Source organism: Trachurus trachurus, assembly GCF_905171665.1.
Source record: "Trachurus trachurus genome assembly, chromosome: 8".
In the NCBI taxonomy this organism is placed as follows: Eukaryota; Metazoa; Chordata; class Actinopteri; order Carangiformes; family Carangidae; genus Trachurus; species Trachurus trachurus.
In genome coordinates this window covers 23,353,900-23,381,318 of record NC_139905.1, presented here as the reverse complement: position 1 = coordinate 23,381,318, position 27,419 = coordinate 23,353,900, and the positions used below count along the sequence as shown (strand labels likewise).

The following is a 27,419-nucleotide window of genomic DNA, read 5'->3' as shown; positions in this document are numbered from 1 at the left end:
TGACTTTTTGGAAAGGCCATGCCCCCCCCCCCCCCCACCATAAGTCTGATTGACTTGAAATTTAAAGGGACAACGGGGAGTTTTGGAAAAGTGAAGCGTTTTCACACTACATTTATGAGCCTCCATGCGCACTGTGAAATTCTTTGACTGGCGCAAGACGGACTCATGTTTTCATTCATCAAGAATTAAAGTGAGAGGTTCAAAGACGATCACATACCGTCATAGTTCCGACCATAAACGGCGATTCGGCGCCGTTATTCTCATGACTCGCCATCTTTGCAATGGGCGGGGCTTAGAAATGATTGGCCATAACTCCCACACCCTTTGCCCTACTAACACAAAACTTGGTGGGTAGGTTCCATAGACTGTAAAAAGAATGGACGTAGCACCCGTGACGTCACCCATTGGTTTGGGGGAGTCTGTTTTGTGCCGCTACTACGGGGGTTTGAACCGCGCCATGTTGGATTCTACTTGCCATATTTGGAGCGGTGCGGCCGTTGGCCGGCCGAGAGCCCGCCCACTGGCCTCGAAGCAGCGGTCCCCGGACCTGTCACTCAACGTTTTCGCGCCCCAATTGGCCAGAACTTTAAACCTAATAATAGTAAAACGGTAGAGTTTAAAAAAAATTCACCCCCCTCAGAGTGTGTGCGGGGGTAGAAACTATCGTTTGAGACCAAAAAAATAAAATGTACCAGGCTGTAAATATGTTTTTTTAAGCTATAAAATCGGCTATTTTAACATGGGGCTCAATTGGAGTTGCTCCCTTCTGGAGCCAGCCCCCAGCGACAGCCGAGGGGATTGCAGTTTTTTGAACGCAGAAGTGAGCTTCACTTCTCAGACCGACAACTGCCCCCTTGGTAGGTTCACAATGGGACTGGGAAGCTGCCTGCCAAAACATTTTGAGCTCAGCCTAAGGGGCACTATAGACCTTTTCAGAGAGTATAAACAAATACAGGTGTTACCAAGGATACTAATTAAAGCTCCATTCCATTTAGTGTAGCTGAGCGTTTTCTAATGAGCCACACCTGTCTTTGTTTATACTCTCTGAAAAGGTCTATAAATGTCACAAATCTGTATCTCAAAGTCCATTGGACGGAATTTCACCAAATTTGATATGCATCCTCTAGGGTTGACTATTAACTAATATCTTGAGTGCCATGTTGATAGGCGAAAGTGGGCGCAGCCTGTTCGTCATTAACCGTCATTGTTTGCGTTTTCTTAATTTATGACCAGCTGGAAGGACCTAGGGACATGAAATTTGGCACGTGGACTATAAACGACATCCAAATGCTGCTCAAAAAATTTGGTCCCAATCGGCCTAATGGGGGTGCCATAACATAGAGTGTAAACTTCAAATGGCTCTCCCCGCCAATCCATAAGAGCTATTAACTTGAATTATTTTGTACATGTCCTCCTGATAGTCCTCTACAAAAAAACCTCTGGACCATGAACACCGCTATTACAGATTTTTTGCTAATTTGCATAATGTTAAAAACAGTAAAATGAATAAACTTTTGAAATATGTATGCTATCAAAACCAAACTTGTATATGGCATCGGGGGACCAAGACAGTCATTTCTATTATAATTGAGCATGATCGGACGAAAAACGTGGCCGTCGTCAAGCAAAATATCCTCGCAAAGGGCGGGGCTTAGCGAATATCGGCTCTAAAACGTTAACCGTTTGGCACACAGGGGGCATCATAAAAGTGTAACCGAACACCCGGTTTGGAGAAACCTGGGCTTGTAATGGGTGTGTATTGCATGGAGCCTTCAGGGACAGAGTAGGCGATGTAGTTGGCTGCAGCGAGTGAAGGTCAGGGTCACTGGTTTGGGGCGGAACAGGTTAGAACCCGCAGATTGCCGCTTGCCGCTACATTTTTATACTATTTTTACTTTTTATTTATTTAAAGCAGAAGTAAGCAGAATGTTTGTGTTAATTTAAGTCTTAAATAGTTATATCTTCCGACAGCAATCACTTATATAGAGTGTTTGGTCTGAAACACGGGTCTGTCAGTCACTCTGCTCTGCTGTAAGCCCAGGAGAAAACTTTCCTTGTATCCTACAACTGTTATCCAATGAGGAGAGAGAATGGCATAAAGGGGCGGTCCTCTCTGTGTGTGCAGCCAATGGATGCGTGTGAATGTGGTGACGTAGGGACGAGGGCGGGGACTGCTAACTCCATCGGCTGACAGGAAGTTAGCCAAAACCACTGGATCGCTTACTTCTGCTTTAATTATTTATAGATTTTTATTGTTTTAACTGCGATTTTATTTTATTTTTTATTAATTTTTCATTTTTGGTGGCCCTTTATTATTATTATTGTTTTTGTTGGTTTAACTGCCTTGTGGAATGCTCTGTAAAGCACATTGGGCCTCATTCACAAACTGTTCTTCAGAACAAATTTGTTCTTAAGTCCTACTTACGAAGATTGTGGCATTCATGAATGTTTTCTTATCCAAATTTTGTTCTTAACTAAGAACAAAATCTACGAACAGTCAGGAGTATACTTACACACTTTAAGGTGCTGAGACTTCTGCAAAAATAACCGATTATAGCGTTTTCTTCTGTTCTGCAGTTGTATGACATTATATGATTTGAATAAGAATTATTTTCTTATCTTTTATGATGTTTTTAATAATCATATATATTAATAATAATAATTGACAAATAATTGCAGTCTCTTAAAAAAAATTATGGACAAGTCATATCAGTTGTTTTTTTCTCTTTTTGGGGGGGGAAGAGGGGAGCATACAGCTGCCGATATGATTTTTTTTTTTCTAATTGCAGGCTGCAACAGTGCACACAACAGTTTTTTTTTCATATGTGATATATGATGATATTTATGATGGCACACGTGAGAGTGTGGTCTCTCTGATAACAACCGAAGAGCTGCATCCACTGCTGACGCTACTAAATATAAATATAAAAATATAAACTAAATATAAGCCTTTCGTTTGTTTCTTTGTTTCATTCCTGCCGCAGTAGCGCCACTTCACTACTTAAGTTCTTTTTACGTTTGGAGTCTGGTGCTCCCTCCCAGATTTTCATTTGAGCATTTCAACTTTCTTTCTCACTTCACCTTCTCTGCTCAGTGCTTGTGGGTGCTGTGTGCACACGGCCCTGCAGTCTCATGCCCTTTTACGGGCATTGATGGGGAAGTTACCTATGCTAATCCTATGTTAATTAGACTCACCTGGCACACGCCCTCAACTTACGAGGAGTTGGCATAAGAACACAGCTGCGAACAATTCTGAGGCTTACGAACGCGTTGATGAAACGCGTTGTTTGTGCATAAGTTTATCAACGCTAAACAAAATCTTCCTGACACTTTTCAACATTTTTTTTCTTTTTCATCTGACCTCCATTCATATTCAACTAGGCATAGTGGCAATCTTCATTTACCCTTCTGCCGAACATCTGGGCATCAAGTTAATATTACTTTTAGAGGTCCAAAACTTTGGAATGGTTTAGATGTGGTTCTGAGGTCAACAACATCTTATACATCCTTTAGAAAGTTACTGAAAAAACACCTCATGTCATAATCTTCAGTGTTATTTTTCTGTTAATGTTAATTATGCATCCTTTTTCTTTTGTTTGTTTGTGTTGCACTGTACATGTTAATGTTTCATTTCTAATTTTATTTTTCTGTATTTCTCATTGTTTATCTTGAGTTAATGTAATTCTATGATGAATGGGAGTGGAACTTTGTACAAGCCTTCCAGGCTTCGTTCCCTCCTTGCACTGTTTTTAAAATTGTGCTAAATAAATAAATCAAAATCAAATCAAATCTGACGTAGGGTTTTCTTAAGGAACTTCTTAAGAACAACTTAAGAAAGAATCTAAGAAGATTCTTAAGAAGATATTGGTGAATGAGGCCCATTGTGCTTCCACACGGAATGAAATGTGCTATACATACAAATATCCACTGCACAACACGTTTCCACTGCGTGATACCAGCTCGACTCAACCCTAGTTGAGTAAGTACCTGGAATCTGATACTTGGTACCACCTCAACTGAGGTTCCAAATCAGGTAAAGGTGATGTGCAAACACTGCAGACCAATGACTAGTTGAGAATTGTCACTATTCTGTCAGCAACACTGGATCTTTTTTACTCAAATGTTAAAGATGCCTATAAATTCTCTACCCTGCTTCCCCTCGGTCCCCTCCTACACCCCTGCTGTGAAAAGAATGCCTGTCACCACAAAAACAGTCAAAGGCTGGTCTCATGAATCAACAGAATCTCTGCAGTGTTGTCAAACAGATTGGAACGTTTTATCTGAGTCCTTCGGTGATGACATTGATGGTCTCTTATGTGTGGTATGTTGCTGCTGTAACAATATAATGTCCTGATAAAGGATACATGGTTACTTTTATTTGCATATGAATAGTGGAAAACATGCATATGATAAAAATGTTCTAAATATCTGAACCATTGTTGTGGTCTTGTATGGCGTGGAGTTATTGCACATAAGGATCATCATGCAAGGCCGAGAGTTTGTCAGTAGTAATTTAGTGACTTAAACTTCATTTTCAAAATCAGCACAATCACACTTATTGTAGTATTTTTTTAAAATATTTTTTCCCCAGTGCGATCCAATGATTGACTCTGGTGTTTGTGAACAATCAGAGGAGAAACATGGCAACACAACAATGGAGGGAGGACCTGAAAGTAAATCTCTATCATCAACCACTGAGGAAAAAGGTAACATTTTCAAATAATTTAACTTACAACTAATACAATCAAATTATAAATGACTAAGCTTGTAATATTCAAGAAAATTAAGAGAGAACATTAAGTTGAAAAATCGCTTTTTGTCCTGTAGGTACCTTACAAAAGGATAAGATTGGAGACAAGGATACAGTAAGAAACTGCAAATTTCTTTTCACGACATCTGAGTACAATTTATTTCTCTCCCACTGGTTGACATCATTTTTATTCATTATGTACAGCCATCACTGAAGATGTCTGAAGAGTTGCTGAAGAGTCTGCTTCAGAGTCTTCACCTTCCAGACAAATATCAACAGAAGTTGTCACCAGCAGATTTTCTTAAAATACGTCGACCAGTGAAACAGGACCATGAAACAACTGAGGAAGATCTAGCTCATACTTTTCTTCAGAGGTTGATGATGTTAGACTACAGAGCCAGATATATTCCTGTAAGACAAGTCAGTGTTTATTACAACCACTCAAATCCTGTTGCAGTATGTGAAACTGTTGACACAGAAGACAGTGACTTTGATGCTTTCTTTAGCACAGATGCTGTCTGTGGTCAGCCAGAAAAGTCTCATGTTCATCCAATGGACGTTCAAATGGCAGTGTTTCACTGCTCAGACAGCTTCCTGAAGCAAAACATGATGACAAAGCTCTCACAGTGTCAGTACGCCTTACCTTTGCTTGTCCCTGACCCAGTCACAATGGATGTTGAGTGTCCTCTGTGGACATTCAGACAAATAAGAAAAACATCATCAAGACAAGTCAACCATCATCACCATGAAGAGTTCGCCTGTCTGTAAAGCTGAGACACCCATGGTGTCATTTCTCCGCCTGGGTTCACTGTCAGTGTCTAAATCTCAGCTGATCAACACCTTGATCAACGACCGTCACAACACCTTCTTCCACAGAAACTGTCCAGGTAGCACCAAGTCTCGCCATCTGATGGATGGTGTGGCAGAGATTGCCTGGTACTGTCCTGCTGGAAAACCCAATGATGCCTTCACTGACTGCACTGCCTTCTGTAATCTTCATGGTGACGCCCTGTCAATAGAAAAACAACGTGACATACTGTCTGAAAAATCTTCAGTCAATGTCATTCTGTTACCAACTCCAGACAAAGGTGACCAAAGAAGTAAGGTTTTTTCAGTATTTCTTAACTCTCCAAAGCCTCTCATCTGTCTCATTGCTGATAATGATTGTGGTACAGTTCAGATAAAAAAGGGAAAATACAAAATGGGTCTAAAAGATAGAAGCCAGTCAGATGTTTCTGAAGAACTAGGAAGGATCATTAGAGAGATCTTGTCTGGACAACATACATCCTTCCAGCTTCAAACCATGGCCGAGGTCTCAGGAATCAGAGTGGATGAAGATGACACAGTCTGTCAAACAGGGAAATCTGCTGCTATGAAGATAGTTAATTTACTTAAGGGGATGGATGTTTCAAAAATCAAAGATAAATTCCTCCCTTGTCATGGCCGACTGTGGCATGAGTGGTGCACCGTAAAGAAAGAACTGCATCGGCTCACAGGCATTGAGAATGAGAAAAGTGAAAAGGAAGAAAAACTGATGAAAATACGACAACAACAATGTGGTGTTTCCAGCAGTGAACTGGTGAAGTTGTTCATTAAAAGTGTCTCAAATTTGACATCAACAGACAAAGAGTATTTCCTGAAATGGACTCAGGTCTTACTGGATGCCTTCTCCACAGATGATCTCACATCAATTCTCCAAAGATACGATGAGACGTGGTCTGAGCTCTTGGCCATGAAGAGACATGACAAATCTGATGGTCATGATGAGAAGCAGAAGAAGTCTCAGAAGGAAGATCATGACAAAGAGTTAAAATCAAAACAAGATGAGCTTGAACAAATATCCAAAAAACTGCAGTCAGCCAATTTTGGCTTGGAGCACATCTTCAGAGAAATGGGACAGATCTATGAAGCCCATAAATCTCTGCAGGGACAAACACTGAGGAGACAGACTGACTGGTCTAAATTCCCTGAGCTGGCTGCAGAGCTGATGATATCAGGACACCCCATGGAGCTGATGGATGGTGATGCAGGTCATGTGCCTCTAACATGGGTCACTAGTCTTTTAGATGAAGTCATCAAGAAACTGGGCGACCAGAGAGTTTTTGTGTTGTCAGTTTTGGGCGTACAAAGCAGTGGAAAATCAACCATGCTGAATGCCATGTTTGGATTACAGTTTGCAGTGAGTGCAGGCAGATGCACCAAGGGTGCCTTCATGCAGCTGGTCAAAGTGTCAGAGGAGATGAAGACAGAGTTGAAGTTTGACTATGTTCTGGTGGTGGACACTGAAGGACTGCGTGCTCTTGAATTAGCAGGTAACACCACTTTTAATCACGACAATGAACTGGCAACATTTGTTGTTGGTCTGGGAAACATGACACTGATCAACATCTTTGGAGAGAATCCAGCTGACATGCAAGATGTTCTGCAGATTGTTGTTCAGGCTTTAATGAGGATGAAGAAAGTTAAACTTTCTCCAAGTTGTGTGTTTGTTCACCAGAATGTTACAGATATTTCAGCTGCAGAGAAAAACATGGATGGAAAGAGACGCCTGCAGGAGAAACTGGACCAGATGGCCCAACTAGCTGCCAAAGAGGAGGTTTGTGATGTCAAGTGTTTCAGTGATGTCATTGCATTTGATGTGCAAAAAGATGTGAAATACTTTGCCCAGCTGTGGGAGGGAAGTCCACCGATGGCTCCTCCAAATCCAGATTATAGTGAGAGCGTCCAAGATCTGAAGGACTTCATCCTATCTAAGGCTTCACAGTCTGCTGGGTTTACTCTGTCACAGTTCAGAAGCAAAGTTCAGGACTTGTGGAAAGCCCTACTCAATGAAAATTTTGTTTTCAGTTTCAAGAACACCCTTGAAATTAAGCTGTATAGAAACCTAGAGGTCCAGTACGGGAACTGGACCTGGGCCCTGAGAAAAAACATGCTGACCATTGAAGACAAGTTATATAACAGGATTGAAAATGGAAAACTTGACAAGATTGAGCTCAGTCATCTTGTTAATGAAATGAGTAAAACATATGAAGAAACCACAAAAAATATGACGAAGTACTTTGATGATGAGAGAGACAAAGAAATGTTGGCTCAGTGGCGAGGCCGATTTGAGAACAAAGTGAACGAGTTTCATGAAGAGCTGGTGAATGGAGTGAAAAGAAAACTGGATGAAGTTATCCAGCAGAAGAAGGCTTGTAAAAAGCTTGATGATAAGAAGACAGAGTTTGAGAACAAGCTGCTACAGAAGAGCAAAGAGCTCGCTCAGCAGTTAAAAGACAAGGCAAAAGATGAAGAGAAACTTAAGCGGCAGTTTGGCTCTGTTTGGAGTGGCTGGGTCAGAGAACTGACTGCAGATACAAAACCTATTAAAGACATCGACTTGGAGGAAGATCAGACAAAAAGCCTTAAAGAGCTTGGGTTTGAATTGACTCTTATAGGTGAATCGAGAGAAAATGGCAGATACAAACACATAGCAGAGGTTGGTGGTTACTCAAAGTATGTGACCCTCACCAAGTTTCAGGAGCACTGTGACGAAACACAACAGCATCAGGATAACAGCATAACAGGAAAAGTAATTGCGTGGTACAATACAGTTGTGAACGTCTTCAGAGGATCTTTTCAACATGAAGATCAAAAACTGATCAGATCTTTGATTGGTGATGTTGAGAAACAGTCACTTGAGACAATCATGAACAAACCTGTAGCTACAAGAGGCTACAGTTCAACATATTTGCAAGAAGTGGCCAAAAATGTCAAAGACAAAGTGACAGAATTTGAATCAGAGAGGAAATTTGCTTTGAAGAAGGAGTTTACAGTTGATCTCTTACTGTATGTGTTTGACAGAGCAGGATGTTTGCTTTCAGAGTCCCACAACGAATTCAAGAGGAAGAACGATGCATGTGCTCATTTAGAAAGCAAAAGAGATCAATATTACAACGTTTTCAGAAGCTTCTGTAAAGGAAGCTGTTCTGCTGTCATACTCAAAGAACTGATCTGTGACAAACTGAAGGTTTCCACTGTTGAGGCTGTCTGTAACAAGACCGCCATTGATCTTGCTGGAGAGATGCAGAGTAATGTCCCAGCGTTCAATGGGAACAGACTGAACCTGGAGAAACATGTGTTGAAGTCACTGGCAGAGAAAGAGGACTTTGATGATTTCATCACCTACATCCATCAACCAAGGAAACAAGTAGAGAGTTTTATCAAAGAAGAGGTAAAGAAATACATCTTCACATCACACACAGACAAAGCACGAGATATACTCAAGAAAAATGTTGAAGACCTGAAAAAACGTGTGAGTCAGGCTTTATTTACTGCAACAGACCAAGTCAAAACTCAGAGAGGAGACACAGACATGTGGCTGGAGGGATTTTCTAGTTTGATAAAAGACAAGTTTAGATTTGATGTCATTTGTCCTGAAAACTTCAGAGACATAAACAATTTTGACTTTCTCAGAGAAGAGATAGAGAAAGGCCTTGAACCCATCATGAAGCAGATGAGCAGCCTCTCATTGGATAAGATGAATGAATTCAGACTGAAACCTGATCAAATCCTGATTGATCAGCTGTGCAAGTGCTGCTGGGAAAAGTGTCCATTCTGTGCAGCTGTTTGCACCAACACCATGGAAGATCACAGTGGTTCTGACCACAGTGTAATTTTTCATCGACCCCGTGCAGTTGATGGTGGCCCATTCAAAGGCACAGACCAATTTGTTGTTGAATTCTGTTCAACATTAGTTGCAGGTAACTGGATCTTTTATCCTCATGGTGATTCAGGTGAGACTCTTCCCTATAAACAGTATCGAACTGCTGGACCAAGGTTTGCTAACTGGAGCATTACCCCTGATGAGTCAAAACTGACATTCTGGAAATGGTTTCTGTGTCGATTTGAAAAGAAACTGGAGGAGCACTATGAATTAAAATTCCAGGGTAAAGGAGAAATTCCCAGTGAGTGGAGGAAACACAATGATGAAGAAGCAAAAAGAGAAGCAATTGAAAGTCTGGATGAAATGTACAAATTGATCCACCCAGCATAATCATCAAATCAAACATGAGAACATAAAAACAGTAGTTCTCTGGCATCTCTTGGCAATTGAATCAGTTCATCAGACAATGAATGAGGCATAAAAACTAATACAACAACTTTCATATGAAATAAATGTTTTTTCCACAAAATTGGTATTTGTGATTATGATGGTGAAGCTGGACACAATACATTGTTTTTTCTTTGTGAAGAGAAGAAGAGAGAAAGTGAAATGGTGAATATGATGCATGTAAAGATGAATATTTTATTAATTCATTCATTTTTTTATTTCTTAAGAAAGGATGTTGGATCTTGAATTGTGAGAAGGATGGTGATAAACATGTCACAAGTGATCAACTTGTGCAACCAAGAATGCAGGGGATGTTTTTGACAATCTGTGCAACTAATTTCTAAAACATACTTTATATGTGGAAATCATGTCAATTTAAGTTGAGTCATGTTAACGGACAGTGTTTAGCTGTGTCATGTTAATTTAATTTCTAATAATATATTATTGTACTTACATCAGCACAAGCTTTGTTTGTTCTGTCTGAGCTTTTCTGATATTCAGGCTTCATGCAAAGTCTAAGTCACGCAAAGAACACATTTTATCATTACTAAACTGATCATTCAGTGACAGCACAAATATATCTGTGTATTCTAACCCTTCATGTTAAAAATATGAATTGAGATATTGTGTTTCTTTTTTGTTTCTCAAATGATGTTTATGAGAAGATAATTCAAAGTATGATTAAGCTATAGTTTATTAAAATGACCCCAAGACAACTAAAAATTATTATTTGAATTCAGACATTTTCATTCTTGTCAACAACACAACATTTTTAATAAAGACACATTTTCTATATAGCCTAATTAATATTTTTACAGCAACTGCAAAGTCTCCATTTCATCTTGAATTAAACTGATGAGTTACAGCAGCTGTATCTTTTAGCAGATTTTGAAGGAAGTCAGTTTGAAGTCTCCTGTGACTCTGATGTAGCTGATGACGTCCGTGCCAACTCGGTTAGGGAACTGGACTTCCTGTCCATCAGGAAGCTCCACCTCAAACACATCACCTGCCAGCTTCAGTACAATCTAAAACAGAAACAATGATCAGAGAGTGAAACCTTTTTATTTTTAGTAGAAACACTGTGAGAAACACAGAACTAAAAGTAAAATGTGGCAAGAAATTAACGAGCAAGTACATATTTTCTTTGAGCATTAAGCCTTTCAAAGAATCTTTTGACAAACTTTACAGCACATTTCATAGAGGCCTATACTCATCTTCTAAACTAGACTCCTCACCTTGACGTCTGTGCCTCTCCGTAAGGGGTTGTGTATTTCCCGTTCCTCATCGCCCCAACAACCAGCAGTCTTCGAGTTGCACACAAGCACAGTTCCATCTGTGTCATCATGGAAACGAGGGTTGAAGTGCAGTGCCAGGTCGTCTGCATCACAGCCGAGGTCGATCTGGAATCTGAGTACAAAAAATGTGGTGCCAGATCACACAGACATGTAATACTGTAATCTAGAGACTATTGAACAAACCAAACTTATTGTCACACTATTTACCACATGGGTTTATAAGACACTAAACATTTAAATACACATACATTCAAGAGTGTCTAGTGTGTCGTCTTAGAGGAAAGGAAAGGATAATTACAAAGTAGAGTAGAAAACAAAACAAAACAAAGAAACAGAGCACAACAAATCAGAAACAAACAAACAGGCTTCCGGGATACAAAACAGCAGGCAGCAGACCATGATTTCATATGGGATATAATCCTTCCTGTCTCAATTTCCAAGCTCCATCAATTAATCTAGCTAGAGCATAGATCTCCTCTTTAAAAAACCAACACAACATTATGTTCAGACATCCAGAATAAGTCTGGGTTGGGCTTTCTCATACAGAGAATGTCTCAGTTTATCATACAGAGGACAATGAAACAGAAAATGCAACTCATCAATCAACTCAGTGTGGCAGGACGAAGGAGGGCCCAGGCGGGGTTTGAACCCTAGTCTCCCGCGTAAGAGTCATGCACGCTGACCATTCGACCAAAAGAATACATATGTGGCCAAGTAGCCAGGGCACATGATCAATTGGAGGCATAGTAGGACCGTCAACTGTCACATCAGCAATAAACCCTGTCTATCTGCACTGATATCATATTTTTATTCTCTGAAGAGGGTAATATGAATTAAATATTCTGTGTTTTATGAGCTCACCTCTCAGCATCATGCAGAATTATTCCCTTTATTTTCAGCTGATCTCCAGCGCGGAGATCCACATTCTTCAGTTCAAGCTGCTGAGAAACACAGATGTGTTGTTCAGGATTTCAAATAATTTGATTACAAAGTTAAATACCATTTAGTTATTAGTGAAATAGGTTTGGAAATAACCAAAACAACAACAACAACAACAGATTTAAACTTACCATGCTCATTTTGGAAGTTGGTCTTGGCACAGGGACAGTCTTGTGTCTTGGGAGACAAAGTGAGGGGTGTGTTCTTAAAGTGTTTATTTATAATGTGTAGTTCAAAAGATTAACTTAAAGGACTTCTAACAATTACAATGTGACCCACTCATCATCATTATCACCATCAAGAAGCCTATTCAATGCAAAGTCCCTGCTCTGATGAATTGTTGCTGTTGAACTCATTTTGTAAATGAGATTAACACTGAACAAGAGTAACAGCTGCCACAGTGCTACTGTGAGGTGGTGAACAAACTAGATTCAAAATTATGAGCCATGAGTAGGATCTCTGTTACACTTGAGGACAAACAAATACTTATGAGTAGGCTATACTGCACCTGTGGTATTACCAGTCTATTATTTCTTGTTTGGTTTGTAGCTCATCTTGAAAAAAGGGATAGCCTATAATTGGTTTTATTGATATATAAACTAGTCTTCATCACAGTCACTAGCCTATATGCTTCTTCAATAAAGACTATTAATTATAGGCCTATGTTTTGTTTGTTTGTTGTTATTTTGTTTTGTTTTGCATACAGCCTACAATCTTCAAAGTAGGATAAAGTGTCATAGTGTCATATTTGCAATGATTTCCTATCTGATTAAGTGCTGATCACACATCTGGTGGACGGTCTCAACGTGCAGGTCGACCTGTCTGGTACCTGGCAGCTGAAACACCGTGACACATAATTTCGGATGACTGGGCCTTGCCTGTCGGTCACTTTTGTACGGTAAAAGGTTCACGATCTGCATTTTGCTTGACAAATTTAATCCATGGCCGTTCCTCGCTTTGACCACTTGGGGGCGGTAAAACTGTTGGTCAAATCAAGCTTTTGAAATTGTTTTATTTACTTTGTGTTGGTTTCATATGAGACGGTCAGGGTTTCTTAATTGCAACCACGTCTATTCTATTAGCCTACTATCTTTCCAACTTTCTAAATCGTCTTTGTTGCCACTGACTGAAATGTTTCGGACGGTGTTAGCCTGTTAGCGGTGCTAGCTTTTCTCAATAACAACTTCCGCTAAGGTGGCGGAAGTGACTACACAGAGTAAACAGAGCTTCTGTCGGTGGATTCAGACATCCAGACAGCTACGACCGTACGGAAATATATATTTTCCTTTATGTGTACGGTGGGACAATTGTATGAGAAACTGGTGCGGAGTTCCTTAAAGGTACATCATTAACCCCGTGTTGACGTTTCTTAACCTGGCAGAAAGGTGAAACCTGCATTAGCCTGAACTAGCTAGCTAGGGGCTAATTAGCAGGTGTAACGTTAAGCGAACAATTTCCTTCTGGTTCCTGTCGCTACAATAAAAATATTACATTATTATTATTATTTTGGCGTAGAGGTTGTTAAGTTTAGTTTCAGACCTGCACATATTTGGATGATATTCAGTGAAAACTGTTCGCTAGCATGCACTGCTCGTTACCAGCTGTTAGTTCATCTGCTGCAGCAGCTGCGTCTCCTCCTCAGTCCGTGGGGTCTGGCTGCGACCTGAGGAAACTCTGCTGCTGGATTTACCGGCTTTAATTTCAGCACTTTTGTATTTTACAGACGCAGCATTTGCCACCAGAATGACCAGCTTTAGTACTCTTAAAAAACGTGTTTATACCTGAGATAAATACTCAAATTGTCGCAGCACCGACTGCCTTCATGTGTTTCTGACTTCACTAGTCATCAGGTGCAGTCACACTTTGTTAACGTTATGGACTTACACACGCAGGTGTTACCGGGACAGGAGTGACACGGTCCTGCAATGTTCACAGACATGGACTATGAGCTGGAGGAGGACAAGCTGTGAGTCACACACATGTTTTCCATTTTTATCATCTGGGTTATTCAGTTATTCAATTGAAGTATGGTCATTTTTATGGGTCCACATTTGTCTCATACTGAACAAATTGCATACTGAACATTTAAGTGTTTTAGTGAATTGTCCCAAAAACACTGTTAGTTATCTGTGAATCTCAGGGTAACATTTCTTCTGTTTAAAAGGGGGATACCAACTGTACCCGGTACTGTGTGTCTGAAGAAAGATGCTAACAACCTGATCGGCATCAGCATTGGTGGTGGGGCACAGTACTGTCCTTGCCTCTACATTGTGCAGGTATGTGAAATAGATAAAACAACTTTGTTCTTAAATCTATGGCAGATCATTTTTGTAATGTTTCAACCTTTATAATCCATAACCAAGTCAGGAGAGAGTGTGTCATTGTCACCTTTTAAAGCGTAGCTCCTGTTGTCTCTCAGGTCTTTGATAACACCCCGGCAGCCCTGGAAGGCACACTGGCAGCAGGCGATGAAATCACAGGCGTGAATGGGAAGCCAGTGAAGGGAAAGACTAAAGTGGAGGTGGCCAAGATGATTCAAGCTGTCCAGGTACACAAGCTCTGGAGATGGAGTCACAGCCGCAGTTATTAAGAATCATTAGAGACACAAGGATTTGATCAAATTAGTATTTAGTGTTTCTACCATTTTGTGAATGAATACACAGTCGTCTCTGACCAGCTCCATGCAGCACGCTCAGTTAGTAACTGAAGTAGTTAATGACAAGAATACAAAACGATCTCCAGCCATGTCAATTGCCGGTCATTTTACTTTGATTAATCTCCTATGTTCAGATTAAACCATTAAAACTATCTAACTCCACATCACTCTTAGCGATAACCTTTTAATTCATTAAACACAAAACAGAATAGGCTAAAGCACATGTGAACATGAATAGAAACAAATCAACTCAGTAAAATGCTACTCACACTTTTGTGCACTTTGGATTGTATTGGTGAATAGTCCCAAGAGTTTACTAATTGTGGGTGCAAACCCACCACTGGACTGTGGAGAAGAGAGACTTCACTGTCCTGCCTACCCATGCTGAAGGCCTCAGGACAATAGCTGGTAGCATTTGGCATAACGTCACCAATGTAGCGTGGCTGTGTTGTTTTTGACATTCATTGTTCACACCCAGAAAAATTCCCTGACTTCCTGTGCAGTGGATTAAAGATAGGATTCAGTGAGGGAATTAAAGGATTAGACTGCGTGGCTGTTTCCCATTCAGTGCAAATACTATGTGAATTTCTCTATTTGCACCATGATGCAGGAGCAGTTTGTACATTGTTGAATTTACCACTTTTGTTATGATAACACATTGTATTTGAAATGTTTTTATAAGATTACATGAAAGGATCATATGCTTTATTCTTAAATATATCTGAATAATTTCTTGTTGTTGATGTAACTGTGTGTCAGGGGGAAGCAACAATCCACTACAACAAACTGCAGGCCGACCCGAAACAGGGGAAATCTCTGGACATAGGTATGTCCTCCACTACACAGATTTTTGTTCTTATTACTATCTGTGCATATTGCATTGCATTCTTCCATCATCACAGTATCTCGTATACATTGCTGTAGTCTTTGTTTAAGACATATTTTATGTGCTTTAGTGCTGAAAAAGGTCAAACATCGTCTGGTAGAGAATATGAGCTCAGGCACAGCGGATGCTCTTGGACTCAGTAGAGCTATTCTCTGCAATGGTGAGATTATCATTATGATCATCAAGAGTATATTAGTTATACATAGATGGAAATGAAGCTCTTCTCATATAAACTCTTGTAATTTTCCAGATGGACTGGTCAAAAGGCTGGAAGAGCTGGAGAAAACAGCAGAGCTCTACAAAGGTAAAGAGCAATTAGATCACAACTAATGTAGATTATTGTAATAACATAATCACATTTTACCATCAGACAAGACAATAATCAAGCAACATTTAGTCTGACAGTGTTAAAGTGAGGGTCATGAAGGCTCACACGCTGTCCTGTGTTTTTCTGTAGGGCTGATGGAGCACACGAAGAGGCTGCTCAGAGCGTTTTTTGAGCTTTCTCAGACTCACAGAGGTGAGTGACACTGATCAGAGTCTGAAATGATACAACAAAGTTTTACAACTAAGAAAAAGATAAGGCTTATGTTCTTGGTAGGTCTCTTCTTATGTCAGATTTAGTGTCTAATACGTATGTGTTTGGTGTTTGATAATGTTCCCTTTCAGCATTTGGGGATGTTTTCTCTGTCATCGGGGTTCGGGAGCCTCAGGCTGCAGCCAGTGAGGCGTTTGTGAAGTTTGCTGATGCTCATCGCAGCATTGAGAAGTACGGTATTCAGCTACTAAAGACCATCAAACCTGTAAGTACAAAATTTCAATCAGTCATTGTACTAAAAGCACCCAGTCCTCTCAGAGAGGGAAAATTATTTTTATTCTCTAAAACAGTAGAAAATCCTTTTCATCTTTAGTTTTTATTTGTCGTCTTTTGGCCTCAGGTTTAGATTTATTTCTGTGCATGGTAGCACAAAACACATACATGTTTGTTAAGCTGTCTTGATTCAACATTACTTCAAATCAACAAATCTTTTGCCTCTCTGACTTGCACAGATGCTCCATGACCTGAACACGTACCTTCACAAAGCCATACCAGACACAAAGCTCACCATCCGCAAGTACCTGGATGTGAAGTTCGAGTATCTGGTAAATCCACAGCTCTCTGTTCCTCTGCTTTACAACACAGCTAACAACTGTAAATCTGTTAAATAATTTCACTGTTGGTCAGGAGAATAGCAGGATGAACTCTTTGTGTCTTCCAGTCATACTGCCTGAAGGTGAAGGAAATGGATGATGAAGAATACAGCAGCATCGTGAGTAAACATTTGAATTCTAGTATGAGGAATTACATCAGTAGTAGTTGTATGCACTCTGTCCGCGGCCCTGCCGGGGTTTGTTCAGACTGGGTCAGATGTTTTTGAGCACTCTGGCAGTGTGTCATCTAGCTTTTTTGTGTACTTTTTAAGAAGCAGTGAGTGACGTACTTCTTCCTACAGGCCATGGGAGAACCGCTGTATCGAGTCAGCACCGGTAACTATGAGTACCGTCTGGTGCTGCGGTGTCGACAGGAGGCTCGGGCTCGTTTCGCCAAAATGAGGAAGGACGTCCTGGAGAAGATAGAGCTGCTGGATCAGAAACATGGTCCGACATTGTTTTTATTATTGTTTGTTTGTTTTTTCATTCAGCTATTTTGTCTATCGTGAATTTTGCTGCTGACACTGCAAAGTATTTAGTTACAATAAGAGGTATACAAATATGGAGCAGAAACACTGAATAATTCGAATAGTTATGTCAGGCTACGTATGTGTGCAATATGATTTAATAATTTGCGCTTCAGAACCACGTCACAAAACATCTGCATTACCCCACAGTAGCATGTACAACTATGGCTCTCATCATCTTCCTTCTTACTGTTTCTCCCTTCAACAACATTACTTTTTTTCTCCAGTGTCTTTATTTATTAATCCCACTCTTGTGTCCTCTTCACTTACAGTCCAGGACATTGTGTTCCAGCTGCAGCGCTTCGTCTCAGGCATGTCACACTACTACGACGAGTGCTACGCCGTCCTGAAGGAGGCGGACGTCTTTCCCATCGAAGTGGACCTCTCCCGCACCATGATCAACTACAGCAGCCAGTCGTTGTCCTACACCGAGGATGAGGAGGAAGAGGAGGACGGAAGAGGCGGAGAGGAAGGAGGAAGCAGCGCAGGCAGACAAGCAGAGAACGGCGCTGAGAAACTAATCGATGACCAATGAGAGAGAGGTTGTGTGTGGTGTGTGTGTGTCTCTAATGTCTTTGTGGCCTTCTTGTGAAGATGAAGTCCACCCTATAACATAACTGTACACTTGCATTTAATGTCCAAACACTCACAAAGCAGTGATCTTTTGAGTGCAGTGTAGCAGCTGGAATGACTAACACTGTTTAGCAAAGGTGAATACTACTGAAAACTGCTGCTATAGTGCTGTATACTGCTGTGTTGGTGTTTTCCTTCTGGGGATTCTGTCAAATCAGCAACTTTGTGGGTATTTTACTGTATCAGATTACTGCAACTTATTTTTGACTATCAACCTTCTCTTAAACACATTTTTGCTTTTTAAAATGTCTGTCCTCCACACATGAAGTCATCATTGAATGAATGTGCAAGAGACACAAAAAGCAGAAGGCATCTGTATTTTAACCTGAATGCCGTGGAGGGGTGCAGAGCAGGAACTGTGCGCATATGACAAGTTGTGCCTTCTTAGCTTTTAGTGTAACGAAGTCTAATGGGTCTGGGCTGTGTTTCAGTGTGTGTTTTTTGTGGATTGTGACAGTTATACCTTGACATGTGCAATTTTATTTAATTTTCTTTGCTACAAACTTGTCACATTTTGAACAGGGGTTTATTTAGCTACCTAAATCGTTATTTTGTGGTAAATGTCTATAAAGAGACTGTATCCTCCTCATAACAAACAACTGGCAAATGGCACTGGCAGATAGATGTATGAAATGTGAAGGTGTTTCTGCAGAGAGTGACTGAGACTCAGTTATGTTTCTTTATTAAGTGTTTGTTACATACAGCTGTTACGCCCCCTTTGTTTCTTCTTTTCAAGCACAGTTGTTTTAAAAACAAAAGGGAGAGCTGTGAAAAGCATCAATACCAAAGCCCTTTTTATTCAGTCTATTTTATCTACTAGTACCACATGCTTCAAGATATCCTGTTATCCTCTTAACTCTCTACATTGCTCACATCCCCTCATGTTTTTTTTTTTTGTCTTTTTCATCCAAGCTGTACCCCAACTCTGACACTGTTTCTGTTTAGGAGAAGAAACACACACAGCCTCACAGAGCTTTACCATGCTGTGGTAATGAATTTAAAAAATATATAAACACTATGTGTAAATATGTTAAAGTGAGAACGGTGTTAAAGCCTGGTGTTGTTGAGTTTTCTTGTCATTCCAACTTTATTTATGCTTTTTGTCAAAATATTATTTAAAAGTTTTAATTAGGGTATTTCTACATTATTGTGAATTACGGTATAATTATTTTTAATTCTTTGACTCCATTTGTTTTGTCTTCAGAGTGACTATCTTGTGCACTTCATGGTTGTCACTTGGGGGCAGTATTGCATTACATACTACAATACACTGTTCTGCACGCCGCGGTGTCGGGCTGCACTGAGGTCATTGTGGGGGATTGAAAAACACTTTGTGTATATTTCTGAATGTCTCGAAAGTAATATATCAGAGGGACCTAGGGACCATTTTTTGCACAGGTTTATTCTTAAATAGTGGTTGGTTGAAAAGAGTAGACTTGTTACCACCGTTGTTTAGTCCCACAAATAAATTACAATAACTTTAATTGCCTATTCCTGAACTTTGTCCGTTGTCTTTTTCAATGTAACATTAGACTGAACATTTCATTTTGTGCCTCCTCAGCTTGAACGTTTTTGCAGACTGTTGATTGTGGATGCGGTGTGCATAGAAAATGTAAAATTTAACCAAGTGACATCGTATAGAAAATATAAAAGGAATACATTGAAGTGTCATATATATAAATTCAGATTTGATCATGCTAGTATAAAATGTTGGAAGGCAAATAGGATCGGCCGCATAGCCCCAGTGGCCTAATGGATAAGGCACTGGCCTCCTAAGCCAGGGATTGTGGGTTCGAGTCCCATCTGGGGTGAAACATTTTGTCCCCACTTAAAAGTCTGTGCTGAAGATTTTCAATAATTGTAATAGTATTTTTTCTTTTTAGGATTGCTTCCTGCGTGGTAGTAAGCCGTATGACTCTGCCGTATGACTCTGCCGTCTATGAAAGGACACATGTACCATGTGTTGTTCCCTTTTCCTCCGGCGCGCAGCCAATCAGGAAACGCTCCTGACGCCTCGGACTTTCCCTTCGCCTCAAAACAACTCGCTTCCTCTTCGCCCGAGCCAGCTCACCTTAGACCGATCCTTGTCTCTGTTCTGCAGTTGTTTCAGCCCGTGGCTGCGATCGCAGAACCATGCCTTTAGTTAAGAGACTCTATGTTTTTCTTTTACTCACTGCGGCTGCGACCTTCTCCTCTGCAGACAGTAAGTAGGCCGAGTATATGTTAAGTCACGCGGGGTTGTATAAGGACCTAATGGCTTTATGTTACCAGATTTAACAAGTTGTGTTTAGTTAAAACTATGCACGATGTATTTTATGAATGACATTTACCTGATCTTAGACAGCTGTTGTGATTTGAGGTGTGTTGAAATTGTCAGCTTGAGTTGAATGTGTTGTTTTATATGTAGGGTAATTCCCAAACTCACAAGGGCTGCTGTCACAGACATGGACGTTTTAACTTTCAGTTTTGTTCATATCAATAAATCTGTGCTTAACATGCCAGTTTGGAAACATAGCTATAACACACTAAAAGAAAATCCAGGGTTGGCATCAGGTTTGCAGGAGACTCTTTTGTAAGTCTAGTCATGTGACCCTCATCAACTGTGTCATCCGTCAATCCTGTAAATGTCAAAGTGCAGCACATTATGGAGATGTGGGATCAGTGCACCATTGGATCCCAGCATTATCTTCAAAATGCAATATGTCATATGCAAAATAGTTGGGTTTTAGATTCATTATGGGCATTTAGTTCTAAATGTCTTGATTTCCTCTCAGAGATGACAGCAGCCACAGTGTACTGGGACCCCGACCACAAAATGGTCCTGCTCAAGGAGGGAGTGCTGGAAACGGAAGGGGATGGGTACGGGTACCTGAACGACACTTTATCCAGTTCAGGCTGGAGCATCCTAGAGGTCCGTGCCGGCTACGGAAAGACCCCTGAGACTGATGAGGTCACCTTCTTCCTCGCGGGCTACCTCGAAGGCTTCCTCACTGCCCAGTAAGTGTCATGAATGTGCCTATTCCTATCGTAACATTGTCATTTCACAACAGGACAATCAAAACGAGACAACTGTCAGTGATCAAAGGGTACAGACTGTAGCCACTGCTATCCCAAGCTCAGTGAGCTGCTGATGAGGCACCAGAGAAAGATAAGACACCTTGATTTCGACACCTTCTATAGAAACTAAGGACAGTACAAAATCATAAAATATGGAGGCATAGGAAACAGTCGACCAATCAGATTATCAACACCGTGTTTAAAGACTGTGAATACTGCTGTTTTCCTCAATGCATCCATTCAGTATCCATAAATACTCTCCGTCTCCAGGCAGATGATGGACCACTACGCCAACATGTACCCACAGCTGATCACCGACCCAAAGGTCCTCAAACTGGTGCAGAGTTTCATGGCGTGAGTCTGTTCTCTTTTCCTTTTGAAGTATTAGAAACCACAGCAGCAGTACCACAGAAATGTAAGTTCATGATCATCACTGTCGTTGTCTTTCATATCCTCTTCTCAGAGATGTTCAGTTGAGCTTATGCTACGCCCAGCTCAGGGTGTGATGTCGCTCTGTGCAGTGACATGCAACACATCCTGAAAATGACCACATAGTATTATTTATTTGGCAGAATTTCAGATTGAAAATTTAGATATTTTTTTTAATGATGTTTTCAAAGTTATGTTTGGCTCAAGTGGATCATATTTCTTTCCGTTCACATCATCACATCTCACTTAAAGTCATTTTAAAGATGTCACTTAAAATGTATCAGTTAGACTGCATGGCTACAGGTTTTTATTCACATTGTCAATCTTCAAAACAAAAACAGTAAACAGCTAATGCGGCTCTTGTGCCTGTAGGAAGCAGGATTCATGGGTCAGAGAGCAGGTGAAACTGAACAAGAGCTCTGATCCTCTGTGGCAGCATGCCGGCTTCATCGTGGCCCAGATGGACGGGCTGCAAGCAGGAGCAAGAGACTGGGCCAAGAAACAAGGGAAAAAGGTATCAAGGCTGTAAAACATCAACTTTATTTTACCAGAGAATGTTAAATTTAGTTTGTACAGCCATTCAGTTCCTGCTGTGTACCAGAATACCATAGTAAACATAACAATTTACCAAAGTTAAATGTTAGAAACAGTAGTTTGATATAATATAAATTAAATGTATGTGTATGCTGAAGTTTACTATGAAACATAGAAAGTGTCCTAATTAAGACAATTGTTATATTTCATTGTAAAGAGGATGAAGTTGTTTTAGAAACTAAAAAATCCTGCTGAGATTGTCATGATATTCACTTCATGTGACTGGTGCGGTACATCTTTATCCTGATTTAAAATGAGGAACCTCCAGTACAAACCCGACATGTGATCCTATATCATATTCTGCCACTCAAAAACTTTAAAGGACATGTGATCATGTGTTTTATGCTTTTGTTGAGAAGAAACAAAGAAAATCATTACTGTCTCCAAAAGAACTCACCATTTCTCATGATCATATTATCAGTTGTTGTTCTCTGTCTCTCACCGTGAAGTCATCAGTGCTGTTTGTTTGCATTTTGGGACTAAAACAGCTGTTTATCTGCTGTGCTTCCCCACAGCCACTGTCCCTGTTTGACATCCAGTTCCTGAACGCGGTGGGAGACCTGTTGGATCTGATCCCCGCCCTCACGCCCAGCTCCAACCCCCCACTCAGAGACTTCAAACTTCCAGGGATGGGACACTGCTCTGCGCTTATCAAGGTCAGAGGTCAAGAGATGTTCTTATCAGGCTGAAACAAAGCACATACACAGCAGCACAAAGGACAACGTTGTATAAACTGCTGCCCACAATAATCCATGCAGCTCTTACATCAGCTGAAATCACATAGTATATTCAGGTTGGTGGGAAAAAAAGAAACACTGTCCCACCAATAACAAGTTATTAACAGTTTAAGGATTCAATCTTTTCATTTTCTTTTACAGCTTGCTCTTTAGATGAGTGGATACTGTAGTTTCTTATTTCTGTTCTCCATTTTTAACACCCACACCATGATTACAGTCCAAGAGATGCAGTAGAGTACATTGTTTCATTTGCTACTTAAACAAAGAACTCCCACACACACTTTTTTTGTTAGCATAAGCGTGTCTTGTGTGGGTTAAGAAATCTATTTACCCACACAAACCAAATGTGTCTTCATGTGGGTAAGGGTCCAAAACCTATTGAAAGTGCAGTACTGTTCTGTGTTACAATCACATCTTACTTATGTTTAATTATGTTTATTAAGCCAGTTTTTTTTTTTTTTTTTTGCTTAATTGTGTTTTGTAGCATTTGCAAAATTTGCACCACTTTAATTACACTTAATTATTTAGCTGCAACAACAGATTAACTCATTAAGTGGAGTCAATGAAACCTTCATGCTGTAGCGTTTTTCCAAAGATATCACTGCAGCAAAATCACAGTGGAAGCTGAAATCCAATCCATTATTTCATCAGATGGCGTCACTTTACTCGCATATCACTGTAATTCAGCCTGATATTTTTGTAGTTTAGGAAACCAAAGAGTTGGTGTGGCTGAAGAGTCACTCATTACTGATGCCCTGACTCCTGACCTCTGACCCTCAATTAGTATTTTGCTGCGATGCTGCTCCGATATAATTTAAATTATTCTTCACATTAACACTAATTGTGAAAAACCACTGAATCCTGCCCCCTAACTCCACTGTTTCCCCTCAGATGCTGCCTGGCTTTGAAAACCTCCTGTTTGCTCACTCCAGCTGGTACACGTACGCTGCCACGATGCGCATCTACAAACACTGGGACTTCCGCATCACTGAGCCGCACGCAGCCACTGGAAAACTGTCCTTCAGCAGCTACCCTGGTATGCAGAGCCCGGGAACTCTTCCTTAACACGTAGAGCAACGAAATCACAGCAATTCGTTATTCTACAGTGCATGTAACATTTACCACTGTTTAAATGCCAAGATATGGATTTTCAACAATGGATTATGGATTTGAATGCTTCCTCAGTCCTCCACCATCACACACACTGAAATGTTGTTGCTACAAAACAATGACATCATGTGTGGTGAACGCAGCTTGATCTTGAGGATTGTCAGACGTGTCCTCAGCTGACAGTATCTTCCTCCCTCAGGTTTCCTGGTGTCTCTGGACGACTTCTACCTCCTGGGCAGCGGCCTGATGATGACCCAGACCACCAACAACGTCTTCAACTCCTCCCTTTTTGACACTATCACCCCCAAAAGCCTGTTGGCGTGGCAGAGGGTCAGGCTGGCGCACAGTCTGGCACATACAGGAGAGGAGTGGGCTCAAACCTTCTCCATGTACAACTCCGGTGAGTGGAGCACATTGATGTTATTTGTAGACCGACCCAATGTGTCACCTTGTGCAAAGGAAATGCAGGAGAATTCATCAAAAGCTTCACGTCGAGATTTATGAACATAACATTCAGGCTAAAACGGATTTTCAGATTTGCTTGTGAGATCATTTTGAAATAAATCATGAGAATTTGGCCGTTTCTTGCATGAATGAGTGATTATGCAAGCGTGTTGCTAAATTCATCATTGAGATCCGGTCAGAGGCTTCTCAGCGCACCAACTGACAAACTGTCACTCACTCCCAACTCTTGCAGGTACCTACAACAACCAGTACATGGTGCTGGACAGGAGCAAAGTGAAGCTGGGCCACAGCGTTGACGACGGCGCCCTGACGGTGGTGGAGCAGATCCCGGGGCTGGTGGAGTACTCTGACCAGACGCAGGCGCTACGCAGAGGTACACGTAGCAACAGGGGCCGGTTTCACAGAGATATTTCATACTGCTCCTTTAAGACCATTGTTATTGTCATGGCAACATGGGAATGATGTAGCACAAGAAAACATGGCTCATAATTTGTGGTTGTTGAGAATATGAGAGAAACAGAGCTGAGCAGTTGGATACAGCTCCCTGGTGGGGTTTTTTTTTTTTTTTTTTTTACACATATCTTTATTGATTTTTTTGTCTTTACACAATTTCCCTCCCTCCCCCCAACCTTGAACTGGAGCCATCAGTTAAATAGTCATTTAACATTTCCTTTGAAAAAAGAAAAACAGAAACACAAAAACAATATACAGTCTTTATTCACCCAGAATTCACGGCGCCATCGATACGTAGTTCCTAAAAGTCTGTCTTTGTGAAACCAGCACGAGATCTCATTTTCTGTCTCCCCACAGTATTTGTTTCATCCGTAGCAGAAACAGTTTGAGTTCATCTCTGTTGCTGCCTCTCTGCTTGCGGCAGGTTACTGGCCGTCCTACAACGTTCCTTTCCACGAGAAGATCTACACGCTGAGCGGTTACGGAGAAATGTGGCACGAGTATGGAGAGGACTTCTCCTATGATCTCTGTCCCAGAGCCAAGATCTTCCGACGAGACCAGGCCAACGTCAAAGACCTGGACTCCTTGAAGCGCATCATGAGGTTCAATGGTGTGTGGCTCGGCCTGACTATATGAGACTCACAGTCATCTGGAGCTCCATAGCAACATGAGCCCGTGCTATTAAAGATTTCATAATCTTAGGTTTTCAGTTTTGTTCCACCCCACATTGATCTCACTCCTGTTAAACAGCAGAACTCAAATGATGTTCAAATAAAGTCAGTCCTTCATTGTAAATAAAAATCCACTTTGTTTGCTTGTTTCAAGACTACAGGAAGGATCCGTACTCCAAAGGCGACCCCTGCAAGTCCATCTGCTGCCGTAACGACCTGAGGTCAGAGGGGCCTTCACCGGGAGGTTGCTATGACACCAAGGTAGCATCTTGTCTCCACTAGAGGTCATGTGTGTTTTGTAGCATCAGATGCGTTGCAGCACAGCTCAGGTTTCTCTCCTTCCGTGTGTCACTCTGCGTCCAGGTGACAGATTTCCAAATGGCTGAGGACTTCCGCTCCGAGGCGGTGAACGGGCCGACCACGCAGGACGGACTCCCGCCCTTCTTTTGGGATAAATTCAGCAGCATCACCCACCAAGGTCTGCCACGGTACTACAACTTCACCTTCATCCCGATGCAGCCTCTTCTCTTTAAGCCATGAGAGGTGTGTGTGTCTGTGTGTGTGTGTGTGTGTGTGTGTGAGAGAGAGAGAAAGAGAGAGAGCGAGCGAGAGGCTTTGGCCTAAAGCTTTCAGGGGAATGAGTGTCCAGGGTAAAACGAACAATCTTTTATCTGTTTACACAATAATGAGGTTTAGACACTGTCAAGATGAGAGGTCACTGATCATGTTTTATTAACTGATTCTTAAAGATCAGAATTGCGTCCAACCAACACGTCCTTTTCTTTTTAAATGTAAACATTGCAGAGCTTGGCTTGAAGTTGATCAAACTGCCAATCAGATTTTAGTTTTTTAAATGTTACATATTACTCAGGGTTTGATGACTGATTGACTACAGTGGTTTTATACCTGCAGCCATTTGTGCCTTGAACACTCATAGTGAACTTTTTATTAAATCAATGGCTTCAATGTGTTTAAATCTTTCTGGGCTATTTTGAGATTTTTTTTTTAATGCTTGAAAACACTATAATTGTGATGTCAAATGAAACAATCAGTGCAATGCCGTACTCAGGACAGTCGCTCTTCTCTGGTGATGTGATTTATGAGCATCTATTTTTGTACTGAGCTAAATGAAAATATATGTCAGGTTTGTATTTTTGTATAAGCCTGTGTTTCTCTATGTAATGCTGCACATCTGTATCCTGCTACGATTTTATGTGTTAATTAAATTTTTACTGTTGTGCTGATACCGACCTGTCCTTAATCTCTTCTTGTGCACCACTGACTCCTAATCACTGAGGTCATTTTACAGAGCCATCATTTGCTGTGAGTAAAGTCTGCTGGTAATTAGCTGACAAGAACAAAAATATATACAATTATCTTTTTAAATGTTGAGGTTTTGAAGTTATTAGATTTGGAGGGTCAACACCCCACCATGTCCATACCAAGAGCGGGGCCTGGAGACAACTGTTCTGTGTCATTGAGATTCAAGTCTCTTACACTGTTACATTTCATCACATTACATCACTTTTCCATAGCTTGATACAGTTCATTGTCTACAAATTGTAATAGCTTGGTTTCCTTTTGTACAAGACAAGAGCTTATTTTCATACCTAGACATGTTTCGACGTATTCTTCCATCTTCTTCAGAAGTGTCCCTACGCGTCTTATCAGCTGATGTCACGTACAGCATGACAACACGAGCAACTGAAGACAAGGCACAACAGGAACATTTGAAAATCAGCCAGGTCCAACCACTGGACTGAGAAAAGGCCAAAATCGTCCGTACAGAAAGCAACAGCAGCTAGAGATGGAGGTGATCAAAATAAGGATGAGGAGACAACGACGATGACATCACAAGACGATGAACCGTGACGAAGGGGCGTAGGCTACATACTGACACCTGTAGGAGCGACCTGGCAGCAGTAGGCGTGGCC

At 40.9% G+C, this 27,419-nt stretch overlaps 4 protein-coding genes across 4 annotated transcripts; 3 read left to right on the top strand and 1 right to left on the bottom strand.

The window, feature by feature from the left end:
• The first annotated feature begins 6,324 nt into the window (after positions 1–6,324).
• On the top strand, positions 6,325–10,013 carry LOC310990290 (interferon-induced very large GTPase 1-like). The gene has a single exon (XM_083977614.1). It carries the CDS (start codon positions 6,483–6,485, stop codon positions 9,783–9,785), a length of 3,303 nt encoding a protein of 1,100 aa, XP_083833740.1. The 5' UTR covers positions 6,325–6,482; the 3' UTR covers positions 9,786–10,013.
• Positions 10,014–10,720: 707 nt separating this feature from the next.
• LOC310990312 (galectin-2-like) lies at positions 10,721–13,716 on the bottom strand (the record flags this gene model as incomplete). Its single annotated transcript, XM_083977649.1, has 5 exons — positions 13,675–13,716; positions 12,208–12,253; positions 11,999–12,078; positions 11,078–11,249; positions 10,721–10,867 (listed from the first exon to the last, which is right to left on the bottom strand). The coding sequence occupies exons 2-5, from the start codon at positions 12,214–12,216 to the stop codon at positions 10,721–10,723; spliced, it is 408 nt and encodes a 135-aa protein (XP_083833775.1). The 5' UTR covers positions 12,217–12,253; positions 13,675–13,716.
• On the top strand, positions 13,270–18,195 carry pick1 (protein interacting with prkca 1). The gene is made up of 13 exons (XM_083977633.1): positions 13,270–13,416; positions 13,969–14,042; positions 14,241–14,352; positions 14,496–14,624; positions 15,492–15,558; positions 15,689–15,778; positions 15,869–15,922; positions 16,076–16,138; positions 16,288–16,421; positions 16,669–16,761; positions 16,878–16,928; positions 17,112–17,256; positions 17,609–18,195. Exons 2-13 carry the CDS (start codon positions 14,002–14,004, stop codon positions 17,869–17,871), a joined length of 1,242 nt encoding a protein of 413 aa, XP_083833759.1. The 5' UTR covers positions 13,270–13,416; positions 13,969–14,001; the 3' UTR covers positions 17,872–18,195.
• A 1,781-nt stretch (positions 18,196–19,976) lies between these two features.
• plbd1a (phospholipase B domain containing 1a) lies at positions 19,977–26,725 on the top strand. Its single transcript, XM_083977627.1, has 11 exons — positions 19,977–20,172; positions 20,744–20,966; positions 21,297–21,380; positions 21,828–21,969; positions 22,565–22,705; positions 23,678–23,822; positions 24,096–24,296; positions 24,594–24,734; positions 25,239–25,424; positions 25,640–25,746; positions 25,849–26,725. The coding sequence occupies exons 1-11, from the start codon at positions 20,103–20,105 to the stop codon at positions 26,023–26,025; spliced, it is 1,617 nt and encodes a 538-aa protein (XP_083833753.1). The 5' UTR covers positions 19,977–20,102; the 3' UTR covers positions 26,026–26,725.
• The last annotated feature ends 694 nt before the right edge of the window (positions 26,726–27,419 follow it).